At 40.9% G+C, this 15,571-nt stretch overlaps 1 protein-coding gene across 1 annotated transcript in view; it reads left to right on the top strand.

The window, feature by feature from the left end:
- The window catches only part of C15H11orf65 (chromosome 15 C11orf65 homolog), a 67,797-nt gene extending 53,205 nt beyond the window's left edge, over positions 1-14,592 (top strand). Inside the window, exons 7-8 of the mRNA XM_052653237.1 lie at positions 10,385-10,440; positions 14,441-14,592. Of these exons, the coding sequence (XP_052509197.1) occupies positions 10,385-10,440; positions 14,441-14,592 (208 nt within the window). The remainder of the gene's footprint in view (positions 1-10,384; positions 10,441-14,440) is intronic.
- Positions 14,593-15,571: the final 979 nt, after the last annotated feature.

Below are 15,571 nucleotides of genomic sequence, written 5' to 3'. Positions count from 1 at the left end.
TAAGAAAGCCTTCCTCAGTGATCAATGCAAAGAAATAGAGGAAAACAGAATGGGGAAGACTAGATATCTCTTCAAGAAAATTAGAGATACCAAGGGAACATTTCATGCAAAGATGGGCTCGATAAAGGACAGAAATGGTATAGACCTAACAGAAGCAGAAGATATTAAGAAGAGGTGGCAAGAATACACAGAACTGTACAAAAAGAGATCTTCATGACCCAGATAATCATGATGGTGTGATAACTCACCTAGAGCCAGACATCCTGGAATGTGAAGTCAAGTGGGCCTTAGAAAGCATCACTACGAACAAGCTAGTGGAGGTGATGGCATTCCAGTGGAGCTATTTCAAATCCTGAAAGATGATGTTGTGAAAGTGCTGCACTCAATATGCCAGCAAATCTGGAAAACTCAGCAGTGGCCACAGGACAGGAAAAGGTCTGTTTTCATTCCAATCCCAAAGAAAGGCAATGCCAAAGAATGCTCAAACTACTGCACAATTGCACTCATCTCACATGCTAGTAAAGTAATGGTCAAAATTCTCCAAGCCAGGCTTCAGCAATATGTGACCTGTGAACTTCCAGATGTTCAAGATGGTTTTAGAAAAGGCAGAGGAACCAGAGATCAAATTGCCAACATCTGCTGGATCATGGAAAAAGCAAGAGAGTTCCAGAAAAACATCTATTTCTGCTTCATTGACTATGCCAAAGCCTTTGACTATGTGGATCACAATAAACTGGAAAATTCTTCCAAAGATGGGAATACCAGACCACCTGACCTACCTCTTGAGAAACCTACATGCAGGTCAGGAAGCAACAGTTAGAACTGGACATGGAACAACAGACCGGTTCCAAATAGGAAAAGGAGTACGTCAAGGCTGTATATTGTCACCCTGCTTATTTAACTTATATGCAGAGTACATCATGAGAAATGCTGGACTGGAAGAAGCACAAGCTGGAATCAAGATTGCCGGGAGAAGTATCAATAAGCTCAGATATGCAGATGACACCACCCTTATGGCAGAAAGTGAAGAGGAACTAAAAAGTCTCTTGATAAAAGTGAAAGAGGAGAGCGAAAAAGTTGACTGAAAGCTCAACATTCAGAAAATGAAGATGATGGCATCTGGTCCCATCACTTCATGGGAAATAGATGGGGAAACAATGGAAACAGTGTCAGACTTTATTTTTGGGGGCTCCAAAATCACTGCAGATGGTGACTGCAGCCATGAAATTAAAAGATGCTTACTACTTGGAAGAAAAGTTATGACCAACCTAGATAGCATATTGAAAAGCAGAGACATTACTTTGCCAAAAAAGGGCCGTCTAGTCAAGGCTATGGTTTTTCCAGTGGTCATGTATGGATGTGAGAGTTGGACTGTGAAGAAAGCTGAGTGCTGAAGGATTGATGCTTTTGAACTGTGGTGTTGGAGAAGGCTCTTGAGAGTCCCTTGGACTGCAAGGAGATCCAACCAGTACATTCTGAAGGAGATCAGCCCTGGGATTTCTTTGGAAGGAATGATGAAAAAGCTGAAACTCCAGTACTTTGGCCACCTCATGCAAAGAGTTGACTCATTGGAAAAGACTCTGATGCTGGGAGGGATTGGGGGCAGGAGAAGGGGACGACAGAGGATGAGATGGCTGGATGGCATCACTGACTCGATGGATGTGAGTCTGAGTGAACTCCAGGAGTTGGTGATGGACGGGGAGGCCTGGCATGCTGCGATTCATGGGGTCGCAAAGAGTTGGACACGACTGAGCGACTGAAGTGAACTGAACTGAGGGCTTGGAGATACACTAAAAGCCATTGAATCGTACACTTTAAATGGGCACATTTTATGGTATGTGAATTATATCTCATAAAGCTTTAAAAATATTCAATATTTGCTCAGCTACAATAATGATGTGAATACTGCATGGCTGAAGAATCAGAAAAAATAAAGATAGTGTAAGTAAAGAAATGTAAGACAAAGGAAGAAATTCGGAAGAGGGAGATAAAAGCATGAAATAGGAAAAATTAGGTTGACTGCCATTGAACAGGGAATTCCCTCGTGGTCAGGGGTAAAGAATCCACCTGCCAATGCAGAAGATGGAGGAGACACCAGTTCTATCCCTGGGTCTGGAGGGAGGAGGAAATGGATACCCAATCCAGTATTCTTGCCTGGAGAATCAATCCCATGGACAAAGGAGCCTGCCAGACTCCTCTCCATGGGGTTGCAAAGATTGAGCAACTGAGCATGCACTCACACTATTGAACAATAAACCAGAAAAAAAGGGGTCAGAGGAAGCAGAAAAGAAAACAGTGAGAAAAGCAAAGAGGAAAGAAGAAAAAAGGGGAAGAATGGCTAAAATAAGAATGATATACAAGAAGGAAATGGCAACCCACTACAATATTCTTGCCCTAGACTACAGACCATGGAGTCTCAAAGAGTCAGACACAACTGAGCAACTAACACACATGTAAACACAGAAAAGATGATAATTATGGGAAAGATACTTTGAAAAATAAAAAGAAAACATGAGAAGGAATAAAGAGCTAATTATCCATAACAGATGTGCGAAAGTACTTTTTAATAAATAGTACAAAGGTTTTATGAGTCAATAACCCCATTATCTCATCCAGACATAGTACTGAGATTACTTACAGACAGCACATTTGTGGTTTCTGGAGCACTGAATAAATTCAAGCAGTAGTAATGATACAAGAAATGACATCCAAAGAATGAGATGTGATGCTGTACTTTTTGCTTTCCTAAGAAGATAGAGAGAGAGGTAGGAGAGGTCCATTTTGATTGAGTTTATAATGGCATGATAGAGAATTCTCTCAGGTAAACTTTTGAAATCCTGTTCTGCTTTTCCCTTATACAGTTGACTAATTCAGCAAAGAGCCAGCAAGCTTCAGTGAAATATTACAAATAATCCATACCCACTATCCTATACTGAAAAGAATGGATACATGTATATGTATGGCTGAGTCCCTACATTGTTCACCTGAAACTACCACCACCACCACATTGTTAATCAGCTATATCCCAATATAAAATAAAAAGTTTAAAGTTTGAAAAAAAAAGAATAAAACAATTGAGTTCAAAGGAAAGAAATAGACGTCTCAGGCTACACAAGACTTTCCCCACTATCATCCTTTAACACCCTTCACTGGTAGGTGAAGAAGTTTCCTAATGGCTTCCCATTGTGGAGAAAAGAACAAAAACAGACCAAACCAGGAAGATGTGAAGTGGTTTTCTGGTACCATGTACTGTATATGGAGGAACATAATTACATCTAGTTTTGATATGGTGGCACTACTCAAATTTTCCATTAAAAAAAGTCTACATTACTCATGTTTCCAAATTATATACTTCTATCAGTTCATTCTATGACTTGAGCATAATTTGGGACCAACTTGGAACTGTTAGAAAGAAAGTTTTTCTAATGAGCTCTGGACAACAGAAATTTCAAATGGAATCCAGCATGATTATTTGGGAATATTTCAGTAGTATTACAGACCACAGGCGCTTCCCTGGTGGCCCAGATGGTAAAGGAACTGCCTGCAATACAGGAGACCTGGGTTCAATCCCTGGGTTCAATCCCTGGGTCGGGAAGACCCCTGGAGGAGGAAATGGCTACCCACTCCAGTATTCTTGCCTGGAGAATTCCCTGGACAAAGGAGCCTGTTGAGCTACAGTCCATGGGGTTGCAAAGAGTTGGACATGACAATGATTACTACTTTCACAGACCACAACTTACTGATTATCTCAAGTAAAATAAAAATTTGCAAAGACTTTCCCCTAGCCAAGAGCAGACATTAGGTATAAATAAATACCTTCTTCCTAGCATATTCATGGTCTCCACAGTGCACTTTCCTCTTAGATCTTTGTAGTTCTCTAGATATTTGTAACTGGCTTGATAATACCTTATTTGAAGAGAATTTCAAAGATTGATATTTTCTCTGAATTAGTAGCTACTAATTGCTTGCAAATGGTGACTGCAGCCATGAAATTAAAAGATGCTTACTACTTGGAAGAAAAGTTATGACCAACCTAGATAGCATATTGAAAAGCAGAGACATTACTTTGCCAACAAAGGTCCGTCTAGTCAAGGCTATTGTTTTTCCAGTGGTCATGTATGGATGTGAGAGTTGGACTATGAAGAAAGCTGAGCGCCAAAGAATTGATGCGTTTGAACTGTGGTGTTGGAGGAGACTCTTGAGAGTCCCTTGGACTGCAAGGAGATCCAACCAGTCCATTCTGAAGGAGATCAACCCTGGGTGTTCTTTGGAAGGAATGATGCTAAAGCTGAAACTCCAGTACTTTGGCCACCTCATGTGAAGAGTTGACTCAGTGGAAAAGACTTTGATGCTGGGAGGGATTGGGGGCAGGAGGAGAAGGGGACGACAGAGGATGAGATGGCTGGATGTCATCACTGACTCGATGGACATGAGTCTGAGTGAACTCCGGGAGTTGGTGATGGACAGGGAGGCCTGGTGTGCCGTGCTTCATGGTTCGCAAAGAGTTGGACACAACTGAGTGACTGAACTGAGCTAAACTGAATTCCTTGGAGAGAATCTTTCAAAATCTATAGACGGTTTTTGATAGTTGGACCATTAGAATGACATAAATGTGTTGAACACTGATTCTGAGTGACACAAACCAGTTTCTTCCCAAAGGCTTTTATGCTAGCCCCTTGTCAACAGCAGATGGATCTCTCCTGGAAAGAAAACGTGTACATATCCAGACGAACAGGGCAAGATGAGTGATTGAGTGAAATATTATTATAATTTGAAGAACGGAAAAGCCAACTTCACTCTTGGGCTCAGGGACACTGATGAGTACCCTCGTAAATTCTGTATAATCCAGAGGCACATTGCTGCTGGCACTTAGAATAAAAAGCAATGCCTGCTCTGCCGTTATTGAGTCACCTACAATATCACACAGTGGCCACTTGCTTCTGATGGCATTCATCCCGCTGGATTTTCAGGGGCATATTTTCTATTGAGATAGATGTTTCTCTTCTAGAATCTTCATAGTTTTCAAACTGCAAGTGAAGTTTAACATAACACATTAAGTCATCAGCAGCTAGGCTATCTTAAATAATTTTCTGATGTTCTATTTAGCGAGAGCTCTCAATGGGTAATATCTATGTCTGAACCTGCCCCTTTGACTTCTAAGACAAGTGGTTATATTACCTCTCTGGCTAGGGACTTTCCCCAGGCCATTAAGATGTTAAATTCTGTGATAGATTCCACATACACTTTACTTTGCTAATATCTTTTAAAAATTCCAAAAATTTATTAGAAAGAGAGATCAACTTTATGATATAAACAGCATGAAAGTGATACAATCAAGCTGTTGCTTCTATTTGTAAAGATTTTATTTCTTATTGGTTACTACTGTCATATTCATTATGAGAAGTTCTTTTTAAACAATTGAATAAATTAATATCTTGATCTCAGGTAAAGCAGGGTCAGTAATCACCCTTAAATATATCATATGTTTGTGTCCCACACTGCCAGGGTTTAGCATACAGTTAATCAAAGGTCCTTAATCTTGGCTCCTTGAGGTGAAATAAAGATCTTTCAGTATACAAATCTAAGGAAGTATGGTGAAGGATACCCCCTTTTCATAGTGCTCCTGAGCAGCCACTGAAAGCACAAGTTCAGTTCAGTTCAGTTCAGTCGCTCAGTCGTGTCTGACTCTTTGCGACTCCATGAATCACAGCACGCCAGGCCTCCGTGTCCATCACCAACACCAGGAGTTCACTCAAACGCACATCCATCGAGTCAGTGATGCCATCCAGCCATCTCATCCTCGGTTATCCCCTTCTCCTCCTGCCCCCAATCCCTCCCAGCATCAGAGTCTTTTCCAATGAGTCACTCTTCGCATGAGATGTCCAAAGTACTGGAGTTTCAGCTTTAGCATCATTCCTTCCAAGGAACACCCAGGGCTGATCTCCTTCAGAACGGACTGGTTGGATCTCCTTGCAGTCCAAGGGACTCTCAAGAGTCTTCTCCAACACCACAGTTCAAAAGCATCAATTCTTCGGCACTCAGCTTTCTTCACAGTCCAACTCTAACATCCATCCATGACCACTGGAAAAACCATAGCCTTGACTAGACGGCCCTTTTTTGGCTAAGTAATGTCTCTGCTTTTCAATATGCTATCTAGGTTGGTCATAACTTTTCTTCCAAGTAGTAAGCATCTATTAATTTCATGGTTGCAGTCACTATCTGCAGTGATTTTGGAGCCCCCCCAAAATAAAGTCTGACACTGTTTCCACTGTTTCCCCATCTATTTCCCATGAAGTAATGGGGCCGGATGCCATGATCTTCGTTTTCTGAATGTTGAGCTTTAAGCCAACTTTTGTGCTCTCCTCTTTCACTTTCATCAAGAGGCTTTTGAGTTCCTCTTCACTTTCTGCCATAAGGGTGGTGTCATCTGCATATCTGAGCTTATTGATACTTCTCCCGGCAATCTTGATTCCAGCTTGTGTTTCTTCCAGCCCAGCGTTTCTCCTTATGTACTCTGCATAGAAGTTAAATAAGCAGGGTGACAATATACAGCCTTGACGTACTCCTTTTCCTATTTGGAACTGGTCTGTTGTTCCATGTCCAGTTCTAACTGTTGCTTCCTGACCTGCATATATTTTCTCAAGAGGCAGGTCAGGTGGTCTGGTATTCCCATCTCTTTCAGAATTTTACAGTTTATTGTGATCCACACAAAGGTTTTGGCATAGTCAATGAAGCAGAAATAGATGTTTTTCTGGAACTCTCTTGCTTTTTCCATGATCCAGCAGATGTTGGCAATTTGATCTCTGGTTCCTCTGCCTTTTCTAAAACCATCTTGAACATCTGGAAGTTCACAGGTCATGTATTGCTATAGCCTGGCTTGGAGAATTTTGAGCATTACTTTACTAGCATGTGAGATGAGTGCAATTGTGCGGTAGTTTGAGCATTCTTTGGCATTGCCTTTCTTTGGGATTGGAATGAAAACGGACCTTTTCCAGTCCTGTGGCCACTGCTGAGTTTTCCAAATTTGCTAGCATATTGAGTGCAGCACTTTCACAGCATCATTTTTCAGTATTTGAAATAGCTCAACTGGAATTTCATCACCTCCGCTAGCTTTGTTTGGTGATGCTTTCTAAGGCCCACTTGACTTCACATTCCAGGATGTCTGGCTCTAGGTGAGTGATCACACCATCGTGATTATCTGGGTCATGAAGATCTTTTTGGTATAGTTCTGTGTATTCTTGCCACCTCTTCTTAATATCTTCTTCTGTTAGGTCTATACCATTTCTGTCCTTTATCGAGCCCATCTTTGCATGAAATGTTCCCTTGGTATCTCTAATTTTCTTGAAGAGATCTCTAGTCTTCCCCATTCTGTTCTTTTCCTCTATTTCTTTGCACTGATCACGGAGGAAGGCTTTCTTATCTCTTCTTGCTATTCTTTGGAACTCTGAATTCAGATGCTTATATCTTTCCTTTTCTCCATTGCTTTGCACTTCTCTTCTTTTCACATCTATTTGTAAGGCCTCCCCAGACAGCCATTTTGCTTTTTTGCATTTCTTTTCCATGGGTATTGTCTTGATCCCTGTCTCCTGTACAATGTCACAAACCTCAGTCCATAGTTCATCAGGCCTTCTATTTATCAGATCTAGTCCCTTAAATCTATTTCTCACTTCCACTGTATAATCTTAAGGGATTTAATTTAGGTCATACCTGAATGGTCTAGTGGTTTTCCCTACTTTCTTCAATTTAAGCCTGAATTTGATAATAAGGAGTTCATGATCTGAGCCACAGTCAGCACAAATTCTGCCTAAATTTAAGGTTAAGCCAGACTGAACCATCAACTTAGAGATCCTGTTGTTGCTGTTCAGTCGCTAAGTCATGTCTGACTCTGCGACCCCACGGACTGCAGCATACCAGGCTTTCCTGTCCTTCACCATCTCCCAGAGTCTGCTCAGACTCTTTCCCATTGATTTGGTGATGCCATCCAGCCATCTCATCCTCTGTCACCCTATTCTCCTTCTGCCCTCAGTCTTTCCCAGCATCAGAGTCTTTTCCAATGAGTTGGCTGTTTGCTTCAGGTGGCCAGAGTATTAGAGTTTCAGGTTCAGGGTCAGTCCTTCCAATGAGTATTCAGGATTGATTTCCTTTAGGATTGACTGACTTGATCTCCTTGCAGTCCAAATGACTCTCAAGAGTCTTCTCCACAGTTTGAAGGCATCAGTTCTTTGGCACTCAGCATTCTTTACGGTCCAACTCTCACATTGGTATATGACTATTGGAAAAAACCATAGCTTTGACAATACAGACTTTTATTAGCAAAGTGATGCCTCTGCTTTTTAATATGCTGTTATAGGTTTGTCATGGGTTTTCTTCCAAAAAGCAAGCATCTTTTAATTTCATGGCTGCAGTCACCATCTGCAGTGATTTTGAAGCCCAAGAAAATAAAGTCTGTCACTGTTTCCACTTTTCCCCATCTATTTGCTATGAAGGATGCTATTTTAGTTTTTTAATCTTAAGTTTTAAGGCAACTTATTCACTCTCCTCTTTCACCCTCATCAAGATGCTCTTCAGTTCCTCTTCACTTTCTACCATTAGGTGGTATCATCTACATATCTGAGGTTTCTTATATTTCTCCTGGCAATCTTGATTCCAGCCTGTGAGTCATCCAGCCTGGCATTTTGCATGATGTACACTGCATAAGCAGAGTGACAATATACAGCCTTGATATATGTACTCCTTTCCCAATTTTGAACCAGTCTGTTCTGTCGGGTTCTAACTATTGCTTCTTGACCTGCATAGAGGTTTCTCAGGAGACAAGTAAAGTGGTCTAGTATTCTCATCTCTTTAAGAATTTCCCACAGTTTGCTGTGATCCACACAGACAAAGGCTTTAGCGTAGTCGATGAAGCAGTTGTTTTTCTGGAATTTCCTTGCTTTTTCTATAATCCAATGAATGTTTGCAATTTGATCTCTGGTTCCTCTGCCTTTTCTAAATCCAGTATGTATATCTGGAAGTTCTCAGTTCACATACTGCTGAAGATCCTGGAAGGGGTTTATACCACCTGCTATTATCTTGCATCTTTTCATTTAAGTGACCCAGAGTATTCCACTTGCCACCATAGAATTCTTGGAGTAAAGAGAGGCAGTAGTAACAAAAAGAGGATGACATTAGATACACTGCATGTGTGCTGAGTCACTTTAGTCATGCCTGACTCTTGTGACCCCGTGGACTGTAGCCCACAAGGCTCCTCTGTCCCTGGGATACTCCAGGCAAGAATGCTGGAGTGGGTTGCCATGCCCTCCTCCAGGGGATCTTCTCAACCCAGAGATCGAACCCTAGTCTCTTTCATCTCCTGCATTGGCAGGTGGGTTCTTTACCACTAGTACCACCTGGAAGCCCTTAGACACAGTACTTAATTACAATTAAACACTGTTGCATAATTTATACCTTCACATAACAAAAAATTCAGGAATACAAAGTTAACAAGAGTGAAAGTAATTCAAGTGAAAATCAGCCTTTTCTGAATTACATGACAATTTTAATCCTCCTCCTCCTTTCTCAATCAACTTCTTTTTAGCACCTGCTGTAATCAACTGCTTACCTGATTTCTTGGGTACAGTCGTAAGAAAGGATGTTTGGGAAAGGGGGATACAGAGCCTAATATGAGATGGAATAAGTCACAGGAAACCTGGCCCTTGCAGCTTTCCCCTCAGCTCACCATACTTGTCCTTCCCTGTCCACCTCTTCTCAGGCTACTCTGGTCTCCATATGTCAGTCTCTGTTTAAGGAACTCAGGTGGCAGCTGCACATACCCTGCTTGAATATGATCTTGGGTTTACTGGACACGACAAAGACAGCACCATAAACCAAAGATTTAAGACCATAACCAATAAGACCATAAACCAAATGATTTAAATTTACATGTCAGAGACAGTAGGTCTGGCAATCTAGAACCAAGGATAAAGTTTTGTTGTTGAAGTTTTCCCATGACTTTAAAAAATTTTCCCTTCATATTTTTAATTCAGAAGTTAACTAACATCTTAGCTGTCACTCAACTGAGGACATGATCTAGCAGGAATGGAGTAGTATAAAATGAGGAGATGTGTGCTTGAGGGAGGCCAAAGGGCACCAATATGGTAGATGGTGGGCACCATTTTCATACCTCTTACAACTCCTTGTCCTAGGGGTTGCCTCAGGTGCATGAGAGCTACTTTGAGGTGGGAAGTCAAGAAATTAAGCATTTGGACTAATGAATTTATCATCATTAATCTATGATTTCATAGAGAAAGTAGAATTTTAGAAGTAGTTCAAGTATGTACTAATGAATCACTTTATTATTTACTGATAAGTTGACTTAATTTAATGAATGCCTATATAATGTGCTTAGGTACATTGCCAACTGGAAGGAAATTGCTACAAGCAACTCTTCAGCTAACTTCAAAAGTAGGTGATTTTTTAGCAATAATGGGAAATTGTGTGTGTGCGTGTGCTTTGTTGGTCTGTCAAGTATAAATCTTTGTGACCACATGCCTATCAGGCTCCTCTGTCCATGCGATTTCTCAGGCAAGACTACTGGAGTGGGTTGGCATTTTCTTCTCCAGTGGGAAATTCTTATAAATCAAAACAATACATTCCACACATGTACCCATTTCGAGGTACCTAACAAACATTTCTGCATTCCACACACTATACAGATAAATAAATTTACCAAGTCATTTTTGCCTTTATATATATACTTGTTATTTGGAAATAAAGGAAATTTTATATTTTATTTAGAGTTGGATAAAATGTTTCTTTTTAATTAAAAAAAAAGAATCCTCTTTTAAACATGTTCCATATCTCATGTTTCAGTAATAATTTTTAATGAGCAAACTTGACATGGCAAAATGAATGCTATTCCAGAAGTATCAATAATTCTAACATAGCCGAAGCCTAGTTATAATTTTTATATAATTTGAGTGCATGAGTTCTGTCCCTCTGTCACCTGTGATTGGCAGTAAAACAAAGAGGCTTTAATTGTGGATTGTTGATTCATGACTTCCTGGTTTTGATTTTTTGCTCTATTGTTTACTGGCTGTATAATCTCGGGCAAGTTACTAGCTTAGTTTCCTCATCTATAAAATGAAAATAACAGTAGCACTTAACTCATGGATTACTGTGAGGTCATGAGATAACACATGTAAAGAGCTTATTATAGTGCCTGGTGCATAGTAGGCACTCTGTGGTGGTGGTGGTGTAGTTGCTAAGTCGTGTCCAGCTCTTGTGACCCCATGGACTGTAGCCTGCCAGGTTCCTCTGTCCATGGGATTTCCCAGGCAAGAATACTGGAGTGGGTTGCCATTGCCTTCTCCAGGGGATCTTCCTGACCCAGGGATCTATCCCAAGTCTCCTGCATTGCAGGAGGATTCTTTACCACATAGCCACTAGGGAAGCCCTTAACCTATCTACTTATTTCCAACTCACTGGCCCCACCACAGTCCAAGTTGCCATCATTTTCTGGGGGCTTCTGTGACATCTCCAAACTTATTCTCCTCCAGTCCATTCCCCATGCAACAGCTAGTGATCTACAAGTTTAAACCAGCGTAATTAAAACATTTAACGAACTTTTCTTTAGCAACTACCATGTTGAAGTACTGTCTTAAAGTGCTTTATAAAATTGATTCATTTGATCTTCAGAACAACCCAATGAGACAGGTTCTATTATCCACATTTTAAAGAGATGCCAAGTTACTTGCTCAAGGTCACACAGTCCCTGTGTGAGGGCCAGGATTTGAACTGAGACTGGGCAGCTCTAGAAACCATACTCTCTAGACACCATACTCTTTTTTTTTTTAAATTTTTTTCTTTATTATTTAAAAAAAATTTTTTAAGGAAAATCATTCTTTTTAAAAAAATTTAAAAAAAAATTTTTTTTTCTCTGTTTTTCACAAACCCTTGTGTCGAGGGCTGACTTTCAATAGATCGCAGCGAGGGAGCTGCTCTGCTACGTAGCAAACCCTGACCTAGAAGCAGGTCGTCTACCAATGGTTTAGCACCAGGTTCCCCACAACGTGCAGTGCGTGACGGGCGAGGGGGCGGCCGCCTTTCCGGCCGCGCCCCTTGTCCGGGAAGAAGGGCTCTCCACACCGGACCCGGTCCCGAGGCGTGGCGGGGCGCGCCCCAAGGGACGCGGGCAACGGCCCGCCGCAGGGACCGCGGGGGACCGGCCATCCGAGGCCAACCGAGGCTCCCGCAGCGCTGCCATATCATTCTGGCTGGGCGGGATTCTGACTTAGAGGCGTTCAGTTATAATCCCACAGATGTAGCTTCGCCCCATTGGCTCCTCAGCCAAGCACATACACCAAATGTCTGAACCTGCGGACACCGTACTCTTAGTGATGACTACCTCTGCTGCCATTTAGTTTTCCAGTGCACTTGCAATAAAACCCTAACTTTATCATGGCACTCCGGCTCTGGTTTAGCTTTTCATCCTTATCATGTCCCACTGTCTCCTCCTCGTTCACAACAACTCAGCATCACTGCAATCTTGCCTGGTCCTCAAGCACACTTCGTGGCTTCCACTTCAGGGGTTTCATGCAGTTGATGGCCTTCTGTAGAACAGGTGTAGGCAACTATCTTTACTTGAAGGCAAGTTATCTGTTTTGTTTGCTACTGAATTCCCAGTGTGTAGAACACAGTAAAGTCTCAATGGCAAATAAAAGAATATAAAGGAATGACAAGTACAAAATGGAAGCAGAGAATATTATTTACTGGGCTCAAAGATTGTTGTGGGAAAATAAGAAAAGATATAACACTAATTGGAAGGAGCATAATAGCATGTGAAAGCTGTTTTAAGTAATGGACATCTGCATCATAACAGAAGGCAGCTAATACATTGCAGATGCTGGCAGTAAAAAGGGGAGAGAACATGTGCCACTTCTGCAAGAAGCAAGAGGAAATCAAAATTCAGAATTTGAAAACTTTAGCTCTAGAGACAGAAAAGGTTTTTCTTTTTTTAAAATCATCTATACTCCAATTTTTTATATTTTTATTTTTCCTTTTAAAAGAACTAATTTTATTTTATTTTTAAAATTTATTTATTTTAATTGGAGGCTAACTACTTTACAATATTGTATTGGTTTTGCCATACATCAACATGAATCCACCACGGATGTACATGTGTTCCCCATCCTGAACCCACCTCCCACCTCCCTCCCCATCCCATCCTTTCTGGGTCATCCCAGCGCACCAGCCCCAAGCATCCTGTATCATGCATTGAACCTAGACTGGCGATTCATTTCATATATGATATTATACATGTTTCAATGCCATTCTCCCAAATCATCCCACCCTCTCCCTCTCCCACAGAGTCCAAAAGAGTGTTCAGAGGATACATCTGTGTCTCTTTTGCTGTCTCGCATACAGGGTGATCGTTACCATCTTTCTAAATTCCATATATATGTATTAGTATACTGTATTGGTGTTTTTCTTTCTGGCTTACTTCACTCTGTATAATAGGCTCCAGTTTCATCCACCTCATTTGAACTGATTCAAATGTATTCTTTTTAATGGCTGAGTAATACTCAGTTGTGTATATGTACCACAGCTTTCTTATCCATGCGTCTGCTGATGGACATCTAGGTTGCTTCCATGTCCTGGCTATTCTAAACAGTGCTGTGATGAACATTGGGGTACACGTGTCTCTTTCAGTTCAGGTTTCCTCGGTGTGTATGCCCAGTAGTGGGATTGCTTCATCATAAGGCAGTTCTATTTCCAGTGTTTTAAGGAATCTCCACACTGTTCTCCATAGTGGCTGTACTAGTTTGCATTCCCACCAACAGTATAAGAGGGTTGGTTCCCTTTTCTCCACACCCTCTCCAGCATTTATTGCGTGTAGACTTTTGGATCGCAGCCTTTCTGACTGGCGTGAAATGGTACCTCACTGTGGTTTTGAATTGCATTTCTCTGATAATGAGTGATGTTGAGCATCTCAGAAAAGGTTTTTCTTTGTGAATAAAGAATTGTTAGCTAATGGTTGATTGCGGAGTACTAACTAAATGCCTTACATTCACCATCACACTTAGTTCTCACAAAGATAAGCTGAGGCATGTGCTATTATTATTCCTATCTTATAGATGAGGACATTGAGACAGAGGTTAAGTAACTTGCTTCAAATTACAGAGCTAGCAAAAAAAAAAAATTATAGAGCTATTTAGTAGTAGATCAAGCCTCAAACACAGATCCTACAGAAACTTTTAAAGATGGACAATGAAACATGGTCATGAAATGTAGAATGATCTCAGAAATATGGGACATTTATGGTTAAACAGGATACAAAGTTATCTGCTCTAAGAGTGGTGAGAAGGAATGTGGAATAGACCTTACCTGGCACACAGTAGCATATTGAATGAGCTATATCCTGTTACGTCTGGCATCTTTCTAAATGTTTGTCATTCTTCTCTAGGTTTTAGGTTTGAGCGAGCACAAGAAAAAATATATGACTATGAAGATATATTGGAAGAGGAAAACAAAACACAAAAAGATCCTTCATTTGAAACTATTTATGAAAAGCCCCATTTTACTAGACTAAAGCCTGATTCCACTTATAGAATATAATTATATAAAAATATATAGTTATAAACTATAATTTTCTTTCTGAGCTATAACCCTCAGCTCTGATTCCACCAGTTACAGTCAAGAGATAGTTTATTCTGGCTGGAATGAATTCTATATTCTTGACACAGAATCTAACCCAACTAAGTAAGGAATATTAAACAGAAATAGAACACCAGACTGAATACAGTAGTCATGGAAAATGTAGAAATTAATCCTGTTATTCTGAGAAATTGAGAACTGTAGTCTAACAATTACACTTAAATAAAAATATTATATTTAGGTGCAAAAAAAAACCCCTCAGTCAGACTGTTTTTCTTCTTTATTTAAAGCATTCATTATTTGTGCATTTCTATCAAGCAGAGCCCTTTCTTCATTAAAAAAGGAAAAAGGGCAGTGTAGCAAGTTCTCCTTTTATTAGAATGCAAAAGCCAGCTTCCCTGGTGGCTCAGATGGTAAAGAATCTGCCTGCAATGCAGGAGACCCAGGTTTGATGCCTGAGTCAGGAGGAAGTGACTAAGCATAGCCATTTCCTTCTCCAGGGGAAGGAGAAGGAAGTGACTAAGCCTAGCCATTTCCTTCTCCAGGGGAAGGAGAAGGAAATGGCTAGGCTTAGTCACTCAGGTGTGTCCGACTCTTTGCAACCTCATGGACTGCAGCCCGCCAGGCTCCTCTGTCCATGGGATTCTCCAGGCAAGAATACTAGAGTGGGTTGCCATGCCCTCCTCCAGAGGATCTTTCTAACCCAGGAAGCGAGCTCAGGTCTCCTGCATTGCAGGCAAATTTTTACTGTCTGAGCCACCAAGGAAGCCCAAGAATAGTGGAGTGGGTAACCTATCCCTTCTCCAGGGGAACTTCCTGTCCTAGGACTCAAACTTGGATCTCCTGCATTGCAGGTGATTCTTTGTCAGCTGAGCTACCCAGGAAACCCCAATGTATATTTAAGAAAAACAAATTTATTCATATAATTTACATATACCTT

This window comes from Budorcas taxicolor, chromosome 15 (assembly GCF_023091745.1).
Source record: "Budorcas taxicolor isolate Tak-1 chromosome 15, Takin1.1, whole genome shotgun sequence".
NCBI classification, from domain to species: domain Eukaryota; kingdom Metazoa; phylum Chordata; class Mammalia; order Artiodactyla; family Bovidae; genus Budorcas; species Budorcas taxicolor.
Note: the sequence above shows the minus strand (reverse complement) of the source record. Positions and strands in the feature narration are given on the sequence as shown.